We start from the raw sequence: 23,224 nt of genomic DNA on the forward strand, positions 1-23,224 counted from the left end.
GTTTGAGAATACGAACAATAGTCTCTGTCTCTCTCTCTCTTTCACGGGAATTTGTGGCACCTATCTCAAAGCCCACCCGCTAGGAAACCGTTGCCCCCGAGTGAGGAAGCCCAACCCACACTCCGACCGTGGACTTGGAGACCTCTCGGACCCCAAAGCACGTATGGTTCCACTGTACCACGGCGGCCTTAAATTTGTAACATCCCCGCCTTTCAGCTGCACTCCTATCCAAAACCTCTAGTTGAAGTGGCGCGGCTTTTTAAGTGTGTTTTTACAAGGTATTTTTGGGGTTTTAGTGATGGATTAATGAGATTTCTACAGTCATCTTTATGGCCTTGGAAAATAGCTATGGTGAGGGAGAGAAAGAGAGAGAGAGAGAGTGTGTGTGTGTGTGTGTGTGTAAAGAATTCAATATAGCCGCTCCTTCGTTATCTAATCGTGAAAATGATAAAAAAAAAAAAACCGGATTACTTCACAAACTGACAGCTGTGATTAGCGGTAATGGCCAAACTGCTCAGTTAAACCATCACTCAATCACCTCACAATTATTTCCCCTCACGCCAGCCAACAAGTGTGCCAGTACCATTAACTCCACCCAGACACTTCACTGACCTGAGTAAACTAATGCATTTATACCCTCAAAAGTTACCTAACCTAACCTAACCTAACCTAACCTAACTTAAACCTAACCTAACCTAACCTAACTTAAACCTAACCTAACCTAACCTAACCTAACTTAAACCTAACCTAACCTTTACTTACTTAACTTAACCGAACTTAATCCTAACCTAACCTAACCTAGTATTTTTTATATGGAAGTTGACCTAACCTAACCTAAATATAAACTTGGCCCGCTCGGTTGCCGGTCTCCTTATAGGGCCGATAGAGTTAGTCAAAGAATAGGGATAAATGTCTTGAAACGCTGACCTAATATTGTCTTCCAACTTAATGCTAACCTAACCTAACCTAAGGCAATTTAATCGTATCCTAACCTTACCTAACCTAACCTAACCTAATCAAACTTAACCCAATTAAATTTTATCCTAACCTAACCTAACCCAACAACCTAACTTAAACCTAACCTAACCTAACCTAATCAAAAGTTACCTAACCTAACCTAACTTAAACCTAACCTAACCTAACCTAACCCCATTAATGCCTCTATAATCCCTGTCACACGTATTCTGAACCCTCTCGTCCTTTGATATCGCTGCGGTGACCAATACTAACACTAACAAAACACTACTTATGTTAATACTACTGGAGATTGAGTCTACTTTCCCTATTGTAAACTACACAAACACGTATCCTAACACCAGTTCTCTTATATATGTCAATTAATGCTTAAATAATCTCTAAAACACTCTTTTTGTAACGCTTTGGTCACTAATGCACGCTGGATATAAGGAAACACTGGCCTTTAATTCACTCTAAACTACAGACACACTTATTTCACCACCAGTTCTCTTATATATGTCAATTAATGGTTAAATAATCTCTAGCACACTCTAACACACTCTTAACACTCTTTTTATAACGCTTCGGTCATCTATACACGCTGGATATAAGGAAACACTGCATTTAATTCACTCTAAACAACACACACACACACACACACACACACACACACACACACACATCTTAATATTTACAAGTCACCACGCCTTCCCTTTCTCCAGCCGCCACGCCCTGGACACTGCAGGACACCCAGGCCACTTTGCAGGATTTCAAGCACCCCTGTGTGAGGACATGCACCCCCGGGGACAAGAGGGAGTGTCATTATTCCTTCACTGTGAGTTCCTTGTGGCTTCAAACACTGAACCATACACACACACACACACACACACACACACACACACACTTGAGGAAAAATAAGGAAAATTACTAATATATGCTTCTATTATGCTTCCTCTCTTGTTTGTCTTTCGTTTTTCTCTCTCTCTCTCTCTCTCTCTCTCTCTCTCTCTCTCTCTCTCTCTCTCTCTCTCTCTCTCTCTCTTATCGCTAGTGTTATTACCTCTTTGTTGTCTTCTACCGCTATTCTCACGCTAACTGCCTATACCTCCTCTTCCTCCTCCTCCTCCTCCTCCTCCTCCTCCTCCTCCTCCTCCTTCTTAAGTTAGATTTGGTTAGGTAAAAGTTGAGATTAGCTAAGGTACGAACAGCAATGAACACATGTAACAAATTAAGTTAAGTTCGATTAAGTTAGGTTAGGTTAGGTTAGGTAAGGTTCAATTAGGTTAGATTAGGTTAACCCCTTCAGTACTGGGACACATTTTTACCTTGAGATTTGTGTACGATTAGACCATTTTATTGACATTAGGAAGGGTCTATGGAGGTCAGAAGATTAATGGTCACAGTCTTCACTATCTTAACCCCTTCAGTACTGGGACACATTTTTACCTTGAGATTTGTGTACCATTAGACCATTTTATTGACATTAGGAAGGGTCTATGGAGGGCAGAAGATTAATGGCCACAATCTTCACTATTTTAATCCCCCACATGAGTTTCTGAAGCTGTACAAAATCCCCAAATAGTCACCAGAGTGAATATGGAAACACGTCATGCTACTGAAGGGGTTAATGGTAAAAAGTAAGCACAGGTAATGTCATTAATTAACACACGTAACAGGTGGAGTGGTACAGAAGTCTTGGCCCGGAGTGTGGTGAGTGTCCCCTGAACCACACACACTGCGCAAACCACCAGTGTGTGTTTACTGACGGTGTGCGCAGACCCTTGGTGACCGTCAACAGGAGGCTGCCTGGACCCGCCATACACGTGAGAGAGAGAGAGAGAGAGAGAGAGAGAGAGAGAGAGAGAGAGAGAGAGAGAGAGAGAGAGAGAGAGAGAGAGAGAGAGAGAGAGAGAGAGAGAGAGAGAGAGAGAGAGAGAGAGAGAGAGAGAGAGAGATATTGAACTGCATTAGTCATCTATCTGTCCATTCTTTCCTCCTATCCAAGTCATCCTGTAAATCCTTGGCATCCGAATGGACCTAATTAATTAATCTACCTGTCTTTGTGTCGTCCGCAAATTTACTGATATCACAATTAATTCCACTATATATTACAAATAACAATGGCCCTAAAACTGAGCCCTGTGGCACCCCACTAACTACTTCCCCCACTCGGAATTCGATCCATTAATCACTACCCTTTGTCGCCTGCTGTCTAACCACGCTTTAACCCACCCTGATATTCCACCCTCTATCCCCTGTGCCTTAACCTTCTTAACCCACTCAGTACCAAGACGCGTTTTCATATTTATTTTGCTTGCTACTTAGTGATTTTGAACAGCTTGAGAAACCTGTGTGAGGAGTAGGACAGTAGAGACCCTGGCCACTAATCTTCTGACCTCCAGAGACCCTTCCTAATGTCAATGAAGTCATCTAATGCCCAAAACTCAAGGTGAAGAATGCGTCCCAGTACTGAAGGGGTTAAGAGCCGCTGGTGAGGTACCCTGTCAAAGGCTTTACTGAAATCCAAGTCTAGAATGTCATAACTATCACCTTTATCTGCCGCCTCATAAACCCTGCTATACATCACGCCGTGTTCGGTAAATTAAACACTACATGGATTTACGAAGGGGAAGTCGTGTCTTACAAACTTGTTGAGCTTTTATTGTAGGGTTTATGAGGCGGCGGGGGGAGAGAGAGAGAGAGAGAGAGAGAGAGAGAGAGAGAGAGAGAGAGAGAGAGAGAGAGAGAGAGAGAGAGAGAGAGAGAGAGAGAGAGAGAGAGAGAGAGAGAGAGAGAGAGAGAGAGAGAGAGAGAGAGAGAGAGAGAGAGAGGCCTCCATTTCATTTATACAATTATCCTCCTCCTCCTCCTCCTCTTCCATCTTCTCCTCCTCCTCCTCCTCCTCCTCTTCAGGTCTGCCAGTGGGACGAGGTGGTGGTAGATGTGGAAAACGACCTCCACCTTGACGCCACCTCGATCCACTGGCACGGCATCCACCAGCGAGGCACTCCCTACATGGACGGGGTGCCATTTCTAACGCAGTGTCCCATACAGCCTGGCACCACCTTCAGGTCAGTTACCCTTAAAAAGATGCCGTTTTCTTTAGTATATTTTTGTTTTTTTTTTTGGCTAAGCGTTGTATTTTTTGTTGTCTCCTTAATTATTGTTTTTATTTTATTGTTTTTGTTATCCTTCGTCAGTTTTTTTTTTTCGCTCTCACACACATGAAGATTTAAATTATTACTTAGTATTTTAACGTTTCTTAAGTTGGTCTAACGTAACTTGACTTAATCTTACCTAACTTAACCCCTTCAGTACTGGGACACATTTTTACCTTGAGTTTTGTGTACGACTAAACCATTTTATTGACATTAGGAAGGGTCTATGGAGGTCAGAAGATTAATGGCCACAGTCTTCACTATCTTAACCCCTTCAGTACTGGAACACAATTTTACCTTGAGATTTGTGTACCATTAGACCATTTTACTGACATTAGGAAGGGTCTATGGAGGTCAGGAAATTAATGGCCACACTCTTCACTATTTTAATCCCCCACATGAGTTTCTGAAGCTGTATAGTCACCAATTAGTCACCAAAATGAATATAGAAACGCGTCATGGTACTGAAGGGTTAACCTCACCTAACTTAACTTAATCTAACCTAACCTAACTTGATTTAACCTAACCTAACCTAACCTAACCTATCCTAACTTAATCTACTCTTACCTGGCATCACCAAGTTCCCCCTCTCTCTCTCTCTCTTGTACCTAACCTAACCTAACCTAACCTATGTATGTATGTGTGTATTTGTGTGTGTGTGTGTGTGTGTGTGTGTGTGTGTGTGTATGTATGTTTGCCTTCCATTGACAGGTATCGCTTTGTGGTAGATGAACCTGGCACTCATTACTGGCACTCACACTCAGGTAAGGAGGAGGAGGAGGAGGAGGAGGAGGAGGAGGAGGAGGAGGAGGAGGAGGAGGAGGACGAGGAGGAGGAGGAGGAGGAGGAGGAGGAGGACGACGACGAAGAACAGAAGGAGGAGGAGAACGAGGACGAGAACGAGGAGGAGGAGGAGGAGGAGGACGAGGAGGAGGAAAGAAGAGGAGGAGGAGGAGGAGGATAATCAAATTTATATCCTTTCCTCTTGTCTCTTCTTTCTTTTTCTTTCTTTATGTTCTTTTTCACAATTTCTCCTTCCCTTTCGCTCTCAGTCACAAATAAGGACAAATCTATCTTCCTTCCTTCCTTCCTTCCTTCCTTCCTTCACTCCTTCATTTTGTATCCTTAATCCCTCACATAATTTTCCTTCCTTCTTCTCTACCTATCAACACAAAACTGCCTTCCTTCCTTCCTTCCTTCCTTCAATCCTACAGTTCTTCATTCAATATCCTTCATCACATCCTTCACATAATTTCACTTTCTCCTTCTCTCTCTCTCTCTCTCTCTTTCTATCATCATTAAAAACCTTCATAATCCTTCACCATATCCTTCAATCCTTCACCTGCAGGATTTCAGAGGACAGATGGCATGTTTGGCGCCCTCGTGGTCCATCAGGTGCCATCCAGTGACCCCACGAGGCACTATACGACACTGATGACCCAAGACACACCCTGGTTCTCACTGATTGGCTAAACGGATTAAGTTTTCATAAATTCATCAACTTAAATTCTGCTGAGGTTAGTTAAGTGTTCCCTGCACCATTAGATTTCACCCATTACATCTCCATCTCCATTAGACCCCTTTTCAGTCACCATTAACCCCTTCAGTACCATGACGCACCATTAGACTTCCCCCATTACATCTCCATCTCCATTAGACCCCCTTCTCAGTCACCATTAACCCCTTCAGTAACATAGCGCACCATTAGACTTCCACCATTACACCTCCATCTTCATTAGACCCCTTTTCAGTCACCATTAACCGCTTCAGTACCATAGCGCACCATTAGACTTGCCCCATTACACCTCCATCTCCATTAGACCCTTTTTCAGTCACCATTAACCCCTTCAGTAGCATAGCGCACCATTAGACTTCCACCATTACACCTCCATCTTCATTAGACCCCTTTTCAGTCACCATTAACCCCTTCAGTACCATAGCGCACCATTAGACTTCCCCATTACACCTCCATCTCCATTAGACCCTTTTTCAGTCACCATTAACCCCTTCAGTAGCATAGTGCACCATTAGACTTCCCCCATTACACCTCCATCTCCATTAGACCCCCTTCTCAGTCACCATTAACCCCTTCAGTACCATAACGTACCATTAGACCTGCTGCTACTGTACCTCCACCTCCATTATGAAGGAATCACTTGTAAATTTGAAGGAATCACTTGTAAAATAAGCAAATTCGCGGACGACACCAAAATAATGAGCAAAGTTACATCGACGTCACAATGGCAAGAACTGCAGTGTGACTTAAATAAACTGACACGCTGGGCAGAAAAATGGCAAATGAAATTCAATATAGAAAAGTGTAAAGTCCTACACATTGGAAGTAACAATGTACAAGCAAAATACGCAATGAGTAATGTACCTCTGGCAAGTGCTGAGAATGAAAAAGATCTTGGTGTTGTGGTGTCTAAAGATCTCAAGCCGAGCAAACACTGCACAGAAGCAGTAAAGAATGCAAATAAATTAGTTGGGTTCATTGGAAGAACCTTTGAATTTAAATCAGAAAAAGTTATCCTTACTTTATATAACTCATTGGTGCGTCCTCAGCTTGAATACTGTGTGCAGTTCTGGTCACCATATTACAGAAAAGACATTGAAAAACTGGAAAGGATCCAGCGTAGAGTGACCAAGATGATTCCGAGATTGAGAAACAAGCCGTATGAGGAACGACTGGAAGCATTAAATTTATTCAGCTTAACAAAGCGCAGGATAAGAGGAGACCTAATCGAAGTTTTCAAAATTTTTCAGGGATACAACAACCTTGATGTCAATAAATATTTTACTATTGATCATTCCACCATAACAAGGAATAATGGATTTAAAATTACACCAAAACGCTTTAAAACCCACGAGGCAAAGCACTTTTTCTTTAATAGAATAGTTAACATTTGGAATAAGCTTCCTTCTGAAATAGTAAACAGTACTTCCATTGCATCATTCAAAAACAAAATTGATAAATATTTAAAGAATAACCCCAACAAGCTCTCTTCTTGTCTGAATAATTAAACATGATACTATATTAACTTTCTTATAGATAGATATGTAGAGTTCACCGTAGGGTGAATAATAGAATCTCCTTTCATCCTTTCCTGTGAAAATTCCATGTCAGTTTTTTCCATACTGCATGGTACTTTTCCAAGCTATTTTCCATGCCAGCGAAAGCTGGAGGGAGTGGTGGGTGGGGAGGAGCCTTCTCCTGTACTGTCCTGTCTCTCTTATCTGTAGCCAGTTAGAAGTAGTTACCAAACAGCCTCGAAAGGACCAACAGGTCTGTTGCTGTTTGGCTTTCCTTTGTATTCCTTTGTATTACACCCTTCGTAGTCACCATTAACCCCTTCAGTAGCATGACGTGTTTCCATATTCATTCTGGTGACTATTTGGTGATTTTATACAGCTTCAGAAACTCCCAGCTCCTTCCAGCTCCTCCCAGCCCCTCCCAGCTCCTCCCAGCCCCTTCCCCTGACGCCCCCTGACCCCTCCTCCCCCCCCAGGACGAGGACAAGCCCCACACTCTGCTAATCAACGGGAAAGGAAGATTTGTGTCACGCAGAAGGAGTGAAGATGCTGAGACGCCCTTGCATGAAGTCACGGTGGAACAAGTAAGTGCAGGAGGAGGAGGAGGAGGAGGAGGAGGAGGAGGAGGAGGAGGAGGAGGAGGAGGAGGAGGAGGAGGAGGGTTTGAGAGTAATTATATAAGGAGAGATGATTTTGAGTTTTGAGAGAGAGAGAGAGAGAGAGAGAGAGAGAGAGAGAGAGAGAGAGAGAGAGAGAGAGAGAGAGAGAGAGAGAGAGAGAGAGAGAGAATTTATACCCTAATCAACAACACCAACAAAAACTTTCCACACCCCAAAAAAAAAAAAAAGAAAGAAAGAAAAAAAAAAACAATCAGACACACAGACATACAGACACCATAACCAACACCCCTACCCCCCCTACAGGGCAAGAGACACCGGTTCAGAACACTCAGTAACAGCATTAGAAACTGTCCCATGGTGATCTCCGTAGACAGCCACACCCTGCTTGTCATTGCCACGGACGGCCACCCCATAGAACCCATAGAAGGTAAGACACACGCCCATAGAAGGTGACACGCCCATAGAAAGTAACACACGCCCCCATAGAAAGTGACACGCCCATAGAAGGTAACACACGCCCCCATAGAAAGTGACACGCCCATAGAAGGTAACACACGCCCATAGAAGAAACACACGCCCCCATAGAAGGTAACACACGCCCTCATAGAAGGTGACACGCCCATAGAAGGTAACACACGCCCATAGAAGGTGACACGCCCATAGAAAGTAACACACGCCCATAGAAGGTAACACACGCCCCCATAGAAAGTGACACGCCCATAGAAAGTAACACACGCCCATAGAAGGTAATACACGCCCATAGAAAGTAACACACGCCCCCATAGAAGGTAACACACGCCCCCATAGAAAGTAACACACGCCCCCATAGAAGGTGACACGCCCATAGAAGGTAACACACGCCCATAAAAGGTAACACACGCCCCCATAGAAAGTGACACGCCCATAAAAGGTAACACACGCCCATAGAAGGTAACACACGCCCATAGAAGGTGACACGCCCATAGAAAGTAACACACGCCCCCATAGAAGGTAACACACGCCCATAGAAGGTAACACACGCCCCCATAGAAGGTGACACGCCCATAGAAAGCAACACACGCCCATACAAGGTAACACACACGCCCATATACAGAAACTCTTTGTATATTTTAATAGCCAGAATGATGAACATGCTTCAAAATGTTTTCAAAATGCTTCAAAATGTTTTCAAAATGCTTCAAAATGTTTTCAAAATGCTTCAAAATGCTTCAAAATGTTCAAAATGCTTCAAAATGTTTCAAAATGCTTCAAAATGTTTCAAAATGTTTCAAAATGCTTCAAAATGTTTCAAAAATATTCAATACGGTTCACAAACATTAGGGAACACCGAGACAAACACAAACACGGCTTGATAAATGACACACAGCATGGATTTACGAAGGGGAAGTCGTGTCTTACAAACTTGCTGACCTTGTATAGCAGGGTTTATGAGGCGGCAGATAAAGGTGATAGTTATGACATTCTAGACTTGGATTTCAGTAAAGCCTTTGACAGGGTACCTCACCAGCGGCTCTTAACCCCTTCAGTACTGGGACGCATTCTTCACCTTGAGTTTTGGGCATTAGATGACTTCATTGGCATTAGGAAGGGTCTCTGGAGGTCAGAAGATTAGTGGCCAGGGTCTCTACTGTCCTACTCCTCACACAGGTTTCTCAAGCTGTTCAAAATCACTAAGTAGCAAGCAAAGTAAATATGAAAACGCGTCTTGGTACTGAGTGGGTTAAGAAGGTTAAGGCACAGGGGATAGAGGGTGGAATATCAGGGTGGGTTAAAGCGTGGTTAGACGGCAGGCGACAAAGGGTAGTGATTAATGGTTCGAATTCCGAGTGGGGGGAAGTAGTTAGTGGGGTGCCACAGGGCTCAGTTTTAGGGCCATTGTTATTTGTAATATATAGTGGAATTTATTGTGTTATCAGTAAATTTGCGGACGACACAAAGACAGGTAGATTAATTAGGTCCATTCGGATGCCAAGGATTTACAGGATGACTTGGATAGGAGGAAAGAATGGACAGATAGATGACTAATGCAGTTCAATATCTCTCTCTCTCTCTCTCTCTCTCTGCAGTGGACTCGCTCACAATATACGGCGGGGAGCGTTGGGACTTCATTGTGACAGCCAATCAGGAGAAGGGAGTGTACTGGGTCAAGTTTCAAGGTCTGATGCACTGCGGGACACGCCACAAGTCAGCCTACCAGGTGTGTGTGTGTGTGTGTGTGTGTGTGTGTATTAATTATGCTCATTTATACCTATATACTCTCTCTCTCTCTCTCTCTCTCTCTCTCTCTCTCACACACACACACACACACACACACACACACTAAATAAATAAAAAATCACCCACATACACCACCACCAACACCATCACCACCACTATTACTACTACCACCACCTCTACTACTACCACTTCTACCACCACCACCACCACCACCACCACCACCACCACCACCACCACAGTTGGCAGTGCTGCGGTACAAGGGGTCTGAGGGCGTGCCGGTCACCAGGACACCCACCACCTACCACTCCACCATACGGAAGGGCTTTGTGAGTACTGTATGGTGTTTGTGTACGAGGGGAAATGCCGGGCTGAGGGGAAAATTAAAGGAATGGAAATAGAGGGAAAAGGAATAGAAGGGAAAAGGAATAGAAGGGGAAAAAATAGAAAGAGGGGAAAAGGAAAAGAGGGGAAAAGTAATAAAAAAACAAAGGGGAAAAGGAAAAGGAATGGAAACTTAGTCTATCTTATAAAAAAAAAAAAAAAAAAAAGCGACTAAGAATTTCTAACCTTAATGTATCTCTGTTTTGTATCCCCCCCCCCCGTGGACAGCAATTGAACACCCTGGACGAGGCCCCGGGGAATGACACCTTTCTGACCGCAGCCGAGATAAGGTCAGTCACGCCAGCCAAGGAGGACATCATCGGCACTCCTGACTTCACCTTCTGGCTCAGTTTTAACTTCTACGGTAAAGAAAACTAAGAGAATTCGACAGATATATGGGATTCGATGCTTTAAACATGCGATTCTGACTGTGATTCCTTGATTTCTTGTGTGTATACGAATTTGACTCAACTCTATTCTATCTTTTTTAATTTTAACTTCTACGGTAAAGGAAACAAGGAGGATTCGACAGATATATGGGATTCGATACTTTAAACATGCGATTCTGACTGTGATACCTTGATTTCTTGTGTGTATACGAATTTGACTCAACTCTATTCTATCTTTTTTAATTTTAACTTCTACGGTAAAGGAAACAAGGAGGATTCGACAGATATATGGGATTCGATACTTTAAACATGGGATTCTGACTGTGATTCCTTGATTTCTTGTGTGTATACGAATTTGACTCAACTCTATTCTATCTTTTTTAATTTTATCTTCTACGGTAAAGGAAACAAAGAGGATTCGACAGATATATGGGATTCGATACTTTAAACACGCGATTCTGACTGTGATTCCTTGATTTCTTGTGTGTATACGAATTTGACTCAACTCTATTCTATCTTTTTTAATTTTAACTTCTACGGTAAAGGAAACAAGGAGGATTCGACAGATATATGGGATTCGATACTTTAAACATGCGATTCTGACTGTGATACCTTGATTTCTTGTGTGTATACGAATTTGACTCCACTCTTTTCTATCTTTTTTAATTTTATCTTCTACGGTAAAGAAAACTAAGAGGATTCGACAGATATATGGGATTCGATACTTTAAACATGGGATTCTGACTGTGATACCTTGATTTCTTGTGTGTATACGAATTTGACTCAACTCTATTCTATCTTTTTCAAATTTATCTTCTACGGTAAAAAAAAACTAGAGGATTCGACAGATATATGGGATTCGATACTTTAAACATGCGATTCTGACTGTGATTCCTTGATTTCTTGTGTTTTTGACTGTTATTCTGACTGTGGCGATTTTGTTACCATCAACATTACTTTCTTTTTCTCAATTTTAACTTCTACTTAAAAAAAAACCCGTCACATTCCCCTCTTTCTCTCCTTTTCAGCCGGCCAGTTTTCCCCTCATATAAAAAAAGGGAAACACATACTCAACCAGCCCACCTCTTTATTTTTCCCTCTTCCATTAGAAATCACAGAAATAAGGACGCGTTTCACTATTCCACTTCTTAATTTTTCCCCTCTTGCATTAAAAAAAGAAAAACTTAACCCGTCTCTCTCTCTCTCTCTCTCTCTCTCTCTCTCTCTCTCTTTCAGCCACCAAAAAGGCTCCTCACGTAATGGTGCATATCAACGGCATATCCTTCAAGCTGCCCTCCTCCCCCCCTCTCCACCATGCCAATGTTGACACCAGCGCCTTCTGCAATGACACCGCCAGGATAAATTGTGACGAGGGGTTCTGCCGATGCCCTCACGTCCTTTCTGTGCCACAAGACAGCCTGGTGGAGGTCATACTTGTTGATGAAAGTATGTGGTGTTCTCCCTCCCTCTCTCTCTCTCTGTCACTCTCTAAGTTAGACTGGTAAATTTACAGGCTTTTAATTCTTCTCTTGGCATGTTTAAGGGTTCCAGTCACACAGTTTTATTAGATAGGGTGGAATCAAAGGCTTTTCGTCTCATCAACTCCCCTCCTCTGACTGACTGTCTTCATCCTCTTTCTCGCTGTCGAAATGTGATTAGGTTAAGTTTTGTCAGGTCTGGCTGGGTCACGTTAGGTTAGGCAAGGTCACGTTAGCTATATCTTTCCACGGTTTTGTTTTCTTTTTCTTCATTAACGTTTTTTTTTTCTGTGACTTGCGAACGTTTTTTTCCTAATCCAGTAATATTTTTTCAAGCCTTCAACGTTTTTCTTTTATTTCTACTCTAACGTTTTTGTTTTTTTTCCTTACTAACGTTTTTTGTCTTCACCGTTTTTCTCTTTCTTTTTCTCTCAAACGTTTCATATTTTTTTACTTTTGAACGTTTTCTAGCCCAATAACGTTTTTTTTACAAGCCTTCAAAGTTTTTCTCTTCTTTTCACTCAAACGTTTAATTTTTTTTTTACTTTTAAACATTTCCTAGCCCAGTAACGTTTTCTATAAGCCTTCACAACGTTTCTCCATTGATCTTCCATGCATTTCCAGGCTTCGTGAACCACCCTTTCCACCTGCACGGTCACTCCTTCTACGTGGTGGGCATGGGGCAGCTGGGAGAAGGCATTAGTAAAGCCAAGGTAAGGAAGGACAAATTCTACACAAACGTTGCCAAACCTAACCTGTATTGCTAACCCTCTCAATACTGTTGCTTGGTGTCATATTCATCCCTACTCTGTCCACCTCCCTCATGCAAGAGTTAACCAGTACTCTCAATCCTTCACCACTATTCTGTCCACCTCCCTCATGCAAGAGTTAACCAGTACTCTCAATCCTTCACCACTATTCTGTCCACCTCTCTAATGCAAGAGTTAACCAGTACTCTCAATCCTTCACCACTATTCTGTCCACCTCCCTGATGCAAGAGTTAACCAGTACTCTCAATCCTTCACCACTATTCTGTCCACCTCCTGATGCAAGAGTTAACCAGTACTCTCAATCCTTCACCACTATTCTGTCCACCTCCCTGATGCAAGAGTTAACCAGTACTCTCAATCCTTCACCACTATTCTGTCCACCTCCCTGATGCAAGAGTTAACCAGTACTCTCAATCCTTCACCACTATTCTGTCCACCTCCCTCATGCAAGAGTTCACCAGTACTCTCAATCCTTCACCACTATTCTGTCCACCTCCCTCATGCAAGAGTTAACCAGTACTCTCAATCCTTCACCACTATACTGTCCACCTCCCTCATGCAAGAGTTCACCAGTACTCTCAATCCTTCACCCCTTTCTCTGGCACTCTCTGGAACTCCCTGCCTGCTTCTGTATTTCCAACTTCCTGTGACCTGAACGCATTGAAGAGGAGATTTCACGACATTTATCTCTCTCTCTCTCTCTCTCTCTCTCTCTCTCTCTGGTTCACAGGTTCAAGAGCTCGATGCTTCAGGTTTGGTGTCTCGGAACTTCGAACGAGCGCCTCTCAAGGATACAGTCACGGTGCCGAGAGGAGGGTACACCATCATCCGCTTTGTGGCATCTAATCCTGGTGAGACTATCCTGTCCACCTCCATCCACCTCCTCATCCATCTCCTCCACCTCTCTTTCTCCATCTCCTCCTCCACTTCTTTCTACTTCTCCATTTCTTTTTTTTTTTTCTATTCTCTTCTTCCTCCTCCATCGCCTCCACTTATTTTCCTCCTCCTTCACCTCTTCTATCTTCCTTTCTCTCTTCTCCTCCTCCTCCTCCTCCTCCTCCTCTTTCCTCTCTTCCTTCTCCTCCCTCTACTCCACTTTTCTTTCTACTTTTCTGCTTCTCTTCCTCCATCCTCTATTTCTCCTCCTCCTTCCTCTCCTCCTCCTCCTCCTCCTCCTCTTCCTTCTGATTCTTAATGGGATGTTGTTGTTGTTGTTGTTGTTCTCTGTCTCTCCCTTTCCACCACCACCACCACTACCACCACCACCTCTACCACTATCACCACCACCACCACTACTACCACCACCACTACCACCACCACTACTCCACTACAGGTTACTGGCTGTTCCACTGCCACCTGACCTTCCACGTGGAGATGGGCATGGCTTTGGTCTTCCACGTAGCTGGCAACCACACAGCACCACCACCACCTGACCTTCCGCGCTGTGGCCTCTCTGCTGTGTGAAGAAAGATGGTGCTGTGATGTGCTGTTCATTAACTCTATTTCATTTTCCTAAAGGTGTTTTGAAATTGGGGTGTACAGTAATGGCACAGCAAAGTAGACACAGCACACAGCACTCTAGACGGTACACTGGGCTACACTACATGGCAACACAGCACTAGGACATATTAATGATAAGCCACAACAACACAGCATAGATCACAGCAACACCACACCACAAGTCACAGCCACAGCTACACCAGATCACAGCAACACCACACTACAACACAGCAACACTAAGTCACAGCCACAGCAACACAGCAAAATTAGATCACAGCAACACTAAACACCAAATCAAAGCCACAGCACCACTACACCACAACACAGCACCCCCAGACCACACCACAGCAACACAGCACCACCATACCACAGCACCACAGCAAAATTAGATAATAAATGTCTCCTTCACATTATGTTTGTTTATTTATCCATCGTGAAGAGTAAACAATAAATAAACAAATAAACAAACACTTCTAATACCTGCCACGCCCTCCCACGCCCACCTACGCCCCTGCCACGCCCACCATCAACACCACGTGGTATTTTAAACCCCAAAACAACAACAACAACAACAAAAGCTAAGATTTACACTATCACCATTATAAACGGGTCATTTATAAAGGTCACAAATACTCACCAATTAGTTAAGTCACCACCACAGAGCCAAACAGGTCCCAAACACCACGCAACACCACGCAACATCACACACGTACGCGCACACACACGCAAGAGTCGAAATACAGGTAACACGTCGCTTACTCTCCGCCAACAGGTTAATCAAAGAAAACGGAACACTGATGGACGGATTGAGGGAGACTGTCTTAATATTTGTGGTGGATAGATAGCTAGATAGATAAATAGATACATACATACATACATACATATATACATAGATATATAGGTAGATGAATAAATGAATAGATAGATAGAGAGATATTTAGATAGAAGGAGATAGAGAGAGGGAAAACAGATAGATAGATAGATAGATAGAGAGAGAGAGAGAGAGAGAGAGAGAGAGAGAGAGAGAGAGAGAGAGAGACGTCACTTCCTGTCACATCTTTCTGACCTTCCAGCCGCCCCATACACTCAAGCACACAAAAAACACACACAGTCATGGCAAGAATCTTGTCAGTTGTGGTGGTGGTGCTGGGTCTGGGAGGCTCCCTTAGATCTGCCCACGCCACAAGCTGCACCACCGCTGACACCACAGTGGAAGAGGGACAAACAGCACTCATAAAATCCACACAGGTGATAGGTGGAGCGAGTTACTTCAACCTATACATGAAGGCACACAGTGGATTCAAGGGGGTGGAAGTACAAGTGGAGGAGAGTGATGGTGCTATCCACTCTGCCTGGTTTCCGTACACGAGTGAGTGCTTCAACAGTGACAGGCAGTGGGTGCAGCTACTTGCAGGCACTTGGATAACCAGGTATAGGATGTTCTTACGGTACAAGGCCAGGACGTGTTGGGACTACTGTACTGCCTCCACCGACCTCCGCCGCCCTGTTCGCCTCAGCTTAACGGCTCACGGCCCCTCCAGCTGGCTTGAAGGATTACCACCTGAAAATTGCAGTGTGGTTTATTACTTTCCAGCCACAGCGCAGTACCGCAGCCTTTGTTCAGACCCTCCAGACAACGCCATTGCCACCACCACAGCCACCACTGCTACTGCTAACGCCACTACTGCTGCTATCACTAACGCCACTACTACTGCTACCACCACCACGCCCTCCTCTTACAGCCCGACGCAGGACAAGGAAATGATTATTGCAGCATTAGTAGCAGGAGTGGTGGTGATGGTGGTTGCGGCGGCGGGGTGGTGGCTCTCTGCCAGAAGAAGATCTCTGTAACATTACGTGAGTACTGTGTGTGTGTGTGTGTGTGTGTGTGTGTGTGTGTGTGTGTGTGTGAGCATGGTGTTGTTTCCATACTACCTTTTGATGATTAATTTGTAAATGTTCCCTGCCTCCACCACCACCACCACCACCACCACCACCACCACCATGGTACAGGAATCCCACCGCTGCCACCAGTATGTTACAGTGAACGCTGCTGCCACCAACATGTCATAGCGGGCGTGCTGGGTATAACTCCAGGAAGGCTGTTTGAAGAAAACGAGCCAGTAGACACACTGGCTGTATTGGTAAAGGCCGGAATACAGAGTCCAAGAGGAGCGAGACATGAGTGCGTGAGGCTGTTGTCTCCCACACCTCACGCACTCATGTCTCGCTCTGTTCAGCCCTCACCGCACGGCTCAGACACCAGGGAAGACACGAGATGCTCACGGGGCGTAATCTGCTGGCCGTAATCGCGAGTGAAGTGGCGTGGACAGCCATTCTCGGTGCAGACAGATACAGGCAGGCAGAAAGACAGACAGACAGACACACGGGGGAAAAGAATATATGTAGAAAAAGAGAGTAAAACAAAGGCAGAGAGAGAGAGAGAGAGAGAGAGAGAGAGAGAGAGAGAGAGAGAGAGAGAGAGAGAGAGAGAGAGAGAGAGACGGCATGAGAGAGAGGAAGAGAGACACTTGTCCAGGAATATAATCTGTCCAATCAAAGACGTCACTTCCTGTCACGCCCTTCTGACCTTCCCGCCCCACAAACACGCAAACACACACACAGACAGTTATGGCGAGAATCTTGTTAGTTCTGGTAGTGATGTTCGGTCTGGGAGGCGCCCATAGCCCGGCCCACGCCACAAACTTCACCACAGCTGACACTGTAGTGGAAGAGGGACAAACAGTACTCATTAGATCCACACAAGTGAAAGGTGGAACAGTTTACTTCGATATATTTATGAAGGCTCAGGGTGGATTCAAGGGGGTGGAGATACAAGTGGAGGAGAGTGATGGTGCTATCCACTCTGCCTGGTTTCCACACACGAGTGAGTGCTTTTTCAGTAGCGAGTCGTGGTTGTAGTTAATGGCAGGCACTTGGATAACGAGATACAGATTACTTGCGTTACAGGTCCAGAATATATTGGCACTACTGTATTGCCAGCACCGAACTCCGCCGCCCTGTTCGACTCAACTTAATAGCTCACGGCCCCTCCAGCTGGCTTAAAGGATTACCAGCTGGGAATTGCAGTGTGGCTTATTACTCTCTTGGCAAATCACAGAACGATAACACTTGTTCAGGCCCTCCAAACACCATCATTTCCACCACCAACGCCACCACTACTGCTACTACTACCGCCACCACCACCACGCCCTCCAGTTACAGCCCGACGCAAGATAAGAAAACAATCATTGCACCGTCAGTAGCAGGAGTGGTAGTGGTGGTGGTGGCGGGGGTGGCTGCCTGTCGGAAGAAGATTTCTGTGTTATTACGTAAATACTGTGTGTGTGTGTGTGTGTGTGTGTGTGTGTGTGTGTGTGTGTGTGTGTAATTCACCTCGGTTGTCTGCTGTCACCCAGCCAGTCTTCCCCATTACGGAACGAGCTCAGAGCTCATAGACCGATCTTCCGGTAGGACTGAAACCACATCAACACACAACACACACCGGGAAAGCGAGGCCACAACCCCTCCAGTTACATCCCGTACCTATTTACTGCCAGGTGAACACATCCCACACATTAAGAGGCTTGCCCATTTGCCTCGCCGCTTACCGGGACTCGAACCCGACCCTCTCGATTGCGAGTCGAGCGTGCTAACCACTACACTACGCGGTGTGTGTGTGTGTGTGTGTGTGTGTGTGTGTGGGTGTATGTGTGTGTGTGTGTGAGCATGGTACTATCTCCATAAAATCTTTTGATGATTAATTTGTAAATGTTCCCTGTCTCCACCACCACCACCACCACCACCACCATGGTACAGGGATCCCACCGCTGCCACCAGTATGTTACAGTGAACGCTGCTGCCACCAATATGTCAAAGCGGGCGTGCTGGGTATAACTCCAGGAAGGCTGTTTGAAGAAAACGAGCCAGTGGACACACTTGTTGTATTGGTAAAGGCCGGAATACAGAGTCCAAGAGGAGCGAGACGTGAGTGCGTGAGGCTGTTGTCTCCCACACCTCACCTCACACATTGGTGGCAGCAGTGTTCACTATAACAACCACCACCACTCAACCCATTCCTACTCATATTCATTGTTTTCCAGGAAATGTGGCGTTGTCTCAGACCCAGTCCCAGGCTCCTGTGACCAGCCCCCCCCACCAACACCAGCACACCACCGGCCAGGGACGCACCACGAACAACTACGCAGAACCATTGTACTGTGACATCCTGCCTGACGTCACGGACACTGCCGCCCCGGGCCGCCCCACAGACCAAGTCATTGAAAGATTCTACTACTACGAGATCCTGCCGGACCTGTCAGCTCGGCGCGTGGCAGTGGTGGGGCCGCGGGCTGGAGAGGACACTCAGGGCCCACCCACCCACATTGCACCGCCCCTTCCACCTCGCTACGAGAACCTGCCGCCCCACAGTGATGCCGCCTCCCTCCACGGACACATGCAGGCTGCGGCAGTCCGTGGGGCGCCCCTCTACGCCACAATGCCCAGCAGGGGAACACGCTCTGCACTATATACAAAAACCAATTCCAATGTTTTGTGAAGGGGCAGTGGTGTGGTGGGCGGCACTGGCACTGTTCCCTCGGGGTGTGTCAGTGCCTTGGCTTGGCTTAGCTTGGCTTGGTTTGGCTTGTCAGATCTTTTTTTAGGTTAAGAGGGGAAATCAGGCCAAGGGGAACAACGACTGCAATTAGAAAAGAAAGAAAGAAAGGTCCACCGAGGCTTTAGAGTCAGCCACGTGGGATCAGTGTCTCGAAGCTTCCCTCTTCAATGAGTGCAGGAGACAGGGAGGTGGAAATACTGAAGCACAGACGCAGGCAGGGAGTTTTAGAATGTAGCTGATCTTTGTTTTGTTTGTTTGTTTGTTTGTGGCAGCCAGTGTGATGCGGCCCAGTGTTGCAAGCCAGCTGATAACAAGTCAGTCAGTTAATTGCTGATTGTTTCATTAGTCACCCTTTTCACTTGTTACATTACCATACTGATATACATTCCCTCACTTCGCTAGTAGTAGTAGTAGTAGTAGTAGTAGTAGTAGTAGTAGTAGTAGTGGTAGTGGTGGTGATATTAACACAGAATAGGAAAAAAGAGAGGAAGAGAGGAGAAACCACCATGAATAAAACAAGAAAGATTATGAAAGGGATAGAAAGTAAATAAAAGAAAGAAATAGAATATATAACGAAGGTTTGCTACGTGTGTTTGCCCTGTGAGTTCCTGGCTGTGCCGCTTCGCTACCGACTATGGCCAGCGATCCCACGGTCTTTGAGAGTCTCGTGTCCTTCCTTTGTGTTCCTGTTGTGCTGTGAAAGATGTGGACTACCTAACAACAGATTAAAAGATATAGAAAGATAGATAGATAGATGCAGAGAGAGAGAGAGAGAGAGAGAGAGAGAGAGAGAGAGAGAGAGAGAGAGAGAGAGAGAGAGAGAGAGAGAGAGAGAGACTTGTTCAGCAATATAACTTCTCCAAGCAAAGACGTCACTTCCTGTTACGCCCTTCTAACCTGTCCGCCTCCTCCACACGCAAAGAAATCAGTCATGGAGAGAGTTTTGTTAGTTCTGGTAGTGGTGTTTGGTCTGGGAGGCGCCCCTATCCTCGCCCACGCCACAAGCTGCACCACCGCTGACACCACAGTGGAAGAGGGACAAACAGCACTCATTATATCCACACAGGTGATAGGTGGAGCGAGTTGCTTCAACCTATACATGAAGGCACACAGTGGATTCAAGGGGGTGGAAGTACAAGTGGAGGAGAGTGATGGTGCTATCCACTCTGCCTGGTTTCCGTACATGAGTGAGTGCTTCAACAGTGACGGGCAGTGGTCGCAGTTTTTGGCAGGCACGTGGATAACTCAGCACAGTATGTATCTGCGTTAGAGGGCCAGAACGTGTTGGCATTACTGTAGTGCCATCACCAGCCTCCGCCGCCCTGTTCGTCTCAACGTAATGGCTCACGGCCCCTCCAGCTGGCTTGAAAGATTTCCAGCTGAAAATTGCAGTGTGGTTTATTACTATCCAGCCACATCGCAGTACCGCAGCCTTTGTTCAGGCCCTCCAGACACCGCCATTGCCACCACCACAGCCACCAGTACAACTACTAACATTACTACTACTCCTATCACCAACGCTACTACTACCGCCACTAACACCACGCCCCTCACTTACAGTCTGACCCAGGACAAGAAAATAATCTTTGCGTCAGTGGGAGGAGTGGTGGTGGTGGTGGTGGCGGCGGCCGGGGTTGCGGCTCTCTGCCGGAAGAAGATCTCTGTGACATTACGTGAGTACAGTGTGTGTGTGTGTGTGTGTGTGTGTGTGTGTGTGTGTGTGTGTGTGTGTGTGTGTGTGTGTGTGTGTGTGTGTGTGTGTGTGTGTGTGTGTGTGTGTGTGTGTGTGTGTGTGTGTCTGTGTGTGTGCGTGTGTCTGTGTGTGTGTGTCTGTGTGTGTGTGTGTGTGAGCATGGTGCTGTTGGAATAAAATCTTTTGATAATAAATTTGTAAATGTTCCCTGCCTCCACCACCACCACCACCACCACCACCATGGTACAGGAATCCCACCGCTGCCACCAGAATGTTACAGTGAACGCTGCTGCCACCAATATGTCAAAGCGGGCGTGCTGGGTATAACTCCAGGAAGGCTGTTTGAAGAAAACGAGCCAGTAGACACACTGGCTGTATTGGTAAAGGCCGGAATACAGAGTCCAAGAGGAGCGAGACGTGAGTGCGTGAGGCTGTTGTCTCCCACACCTCACCTCACACATTGGTGGCAGCAGTGTTCACTATAACAACCACCACCACTCAACCCATTCCTACTCATATTCATTGTTTTCCAGGAAATGTGGCGTTGTCTCAGACCCAGTCCCAGGCTCCTGTGACCAGCCCCCCCCACCAACACCAGCACACCACCGGCCAGGGACGCACCACGAACAACCACGCAGAACCATTGTACTGTGACATCCTGCCTGACGTCACGGACACTGCCGCCCCGGGCCGCCCCACAGACCAAGTCATTGAAAGATTCTACTACTACGAGATCCTGCCGGACCTGTCAGCTCGGCGCGTGGCAGTGGTGGGGCCGCGGGCTGGAGAGGACACTCAGGGCCCACCCACCCACACTGCACCGCCACTTCCACCTCGCTACGAGAACCTGCCGCCCCACAGTGATGCCGCCTCCCTCCACGGACACATGCAGGCTGCGGCAGTCCGTGGGGCGCCCCTCTACGCCACAATGCCCAGCAGGGGAACACGCTCTGCACTATATACGAAAACCAATTCCAATGTTTTGTAAAGGGGCAGTGGTGTGGTGGGCGGCACTGGCACTGTTCCCTCGGGGTGTGTCAGTGCCTTGGCTTGGCTTAGCTTGGCTTGGTTTGGCTTGTCAGATCTTTTTTTTAGGTCAGTCAATGAATTGCTGATGGTTTCATTAGTCACCCTTTTCACTTGTTACATTACCATACTGATATACATTCCCTCACTCCGCTAGTTAGTATTACCCCAGTGAGAAATGGCCGATAGGGGGAGGAAACCATGTAGACTCTCTCACCAGCAGTACGTATAGGCGCTCCGTTTGCCTTCTTTTCCAGTAAATAGCTATTGGCATTGTAAATAACTGCCTTAGCTTGGCTGTGAAGGTTGCCATATGACGAGCTGGAAGCAGAGGAATGATTCATAGCGAGAATGTGTGTCTGTAACGCTAAGAATTCCTCCACTGCCGGTGTGGTGAAGGAAGGGGCAGTGTCGCCCTCCCCCGCTCATTGCCACGCTTACCACAGGGAGAAACGAAACCTTTAGGCAGAAAACACCCTTTGAATTTCACCTCAGTGGTGGTGTGAAACAAATAATAATAATATATAATAAATCAAATGAAATATAATAAATCCGGGAATAACTTCAGAAATACACCAAGTTATATAGAAGCACAGAGAGAGAGAGAGAGAGAGAGAGAGAGAGAGACAGAGGCAGAGGGTACGTAGGTTGAGCGGGGTTGCAGAAAGAAGTAGGCGGTGATAATGGTGCCATAGAGGGAATCCCTTTGCCACGCCCTCACGGACATTTGCGGCGTAGTTAGTAGTAGTAGTAGTAGTAGTAGTAGTAGTAGTTGTTGTTGCTGCTGTTGTTGTTGTTGTTGTTGTTGTTGTTGTTGTTGTAGTAGTAGGGGTGGTGGTGGTGGTGGTGGTGGTGATATTAACACATAATAGAAAAATGAATAGCGAAAAAGAGAGAGAGAGAGAGAGAGGAAGAGAGAAGAAGACAAGCATGAATACAACGGGAAAGATTGAAGTGATAAAGAGTAATTAAAAGAAAAAATAGAATAAATAACAAAGGAAGCAAAACAAAGAAGAGATGGAGGAAGAAGGAGAAAAGAAAGAATAAAAAAAATATAAAGGATGTGAAGAAATCATAGAAAATGTCAAAACCTTTACTACTACTACTACTACTACTACTACTACTACTACTACTACTACCACCACCACCACCACCACCAGTAACATTCCCGATATTGTGTGAAGGAATGAAATAAATCTTTGAATATATTTTTTTTTATTGAATAAGTTATTTTCAGAGAGAGAGAGAGAGAGAGAGAGAGAGAGAGAGAGAGAGAGAGAGAGAGAGAGAGAGAGAGAGAGATTTGACAAGTTCACAAGAAAGTACACATAACTTGACAAAAACGTACATGGTGTTAACAAACGTACACACACACACACACACA

General features: G+C 45.5%; 3 protein-coding genes across 5 annotated transcripts in view; 2 read left to right on the forward strand and 1 right to left on the reverse strand.

Annotated features, from left to right (window-relative positions):
• LOC123520175 (laccase-1-like) overlaps positions 1–14,914 on the forward strand; it is a 15,497-nt gene extending 583 nt beyond the window's left edge. Inside the window, 15 exon segments of the mRNA XM_045282191.1 lie at positions 1,680–1,792; positions 2,634–2,780; positions 3,871–4,028; positions 4,827–4,879; positions 5,464–5,535; positions 5,538–5,632; positions 7,625–7,732; positions 8,072–8,195; positions 9,835–9,965; positions 10,225–10,311; positions 10,595–10,730; positions 11,992–12,201; positions 12,858–12,946; positions 13,734–13,854; positions 14,337–14,914. Coding sequence (XP_045138126.1) covers positions 1,680–1,792; positions 2,634–2,780; positions 3,871–4,028; positions 4,827–4,879; positions 5,464–5,535; positions 5,538–5,632; positions 7,625–7,732; positions 8,072–8,195; positions 9,835–9,965; positions 10,225–10,311; positions 10,595–10,730; positions 11,992–12,201; positions 12,858–12,946; positions 13,734–13,854; positions 14,337–14,467 — 1,775 coding nt within the window. The 3' untranslated portion in view covers positions 14,468–14,914.
• Positions 1–15,161, reverse strand: part of LOC123520180 (tetraspanin-2A-like) — a 22,818-nt gene extending 7,657 nt beyond the window's left edge. Inside the window, exon 1 of the mRNA XM_045282242.1 lies at positions 15,141–15,161. The gene's annotated coding sequence lies outside the window, so the exon portion shown is untranslated. The remainder of the gene's footprint in view (positions 1–15,140) is intronic.
• A 457-nt stretch (positions 15,162–15,618) lies between these two features.
• LOC123520196 lies at positions 15,619–22,663 on the forward strand. Of its 3 annotated transcripts, none has more exons than XM_045282262.1 (3): positions 15,619–16,360; positions 18,607–20,794; positions 21,348–22,663. In XM_045282262.1, exons 2-3 carry the CDS (start codon positions 20,461–20,463, stop codon positions 21,800–21,802), a joined length of 789 nt encoding a protein of 262 aa, XP_045138197.1. In that variant the 5' UTR covers positions 15,619–16,360; positions 18,607–20,460; the 3' UTR covers positions 21,803–22,663. The 3 variants fall into 3 exon arrangements, with proteins under 3 accessions (XP_045138197.1, XP_045138206.1, XP_045138191.1); XM_045282271.1 differs by lacking the exon at positions 15,619–16,360 and adding an exon at positions 17,044–17,390; XM_045282256.1 differs by lacking the exon at positions 15,619–16,360 and adding an exon at positions 17,047–17,390.
• The last annotated feature ends 561 nt before the right edge of the window (positions 22,664–23,224 follow it).

This window comes from Portunus trituberculatus, chromosome 7 (assembly GCF_017591435.1).
Source record: "Portunus trituberculatus isolate SZX2019 chromosome 7, ASM1759143v1, whole genome shotgun sequence".
NCBI lineage: Eukaryota > Metazoa > Arthropoda > Malacostraca > Decapoda > Portunidae > Portunus > Portunus trituberculatus.

Coding starts and splice junctions, on each gene's coding strand:
- LOC123520196 (XM_045282262.1), top strand. CDS start 20,461: ATGGCTCACGGCCCCTCCAGCTGGCTTGAAAGATTTCCAGCTGAAAAT. Junction 20,795..21,347: donor GAAGATCTCTGTGACATTAC/GTGAGTACAGTG, acceptor ATTGTTTTCCAG/GAAATGTGGCGTTGTCTCAG.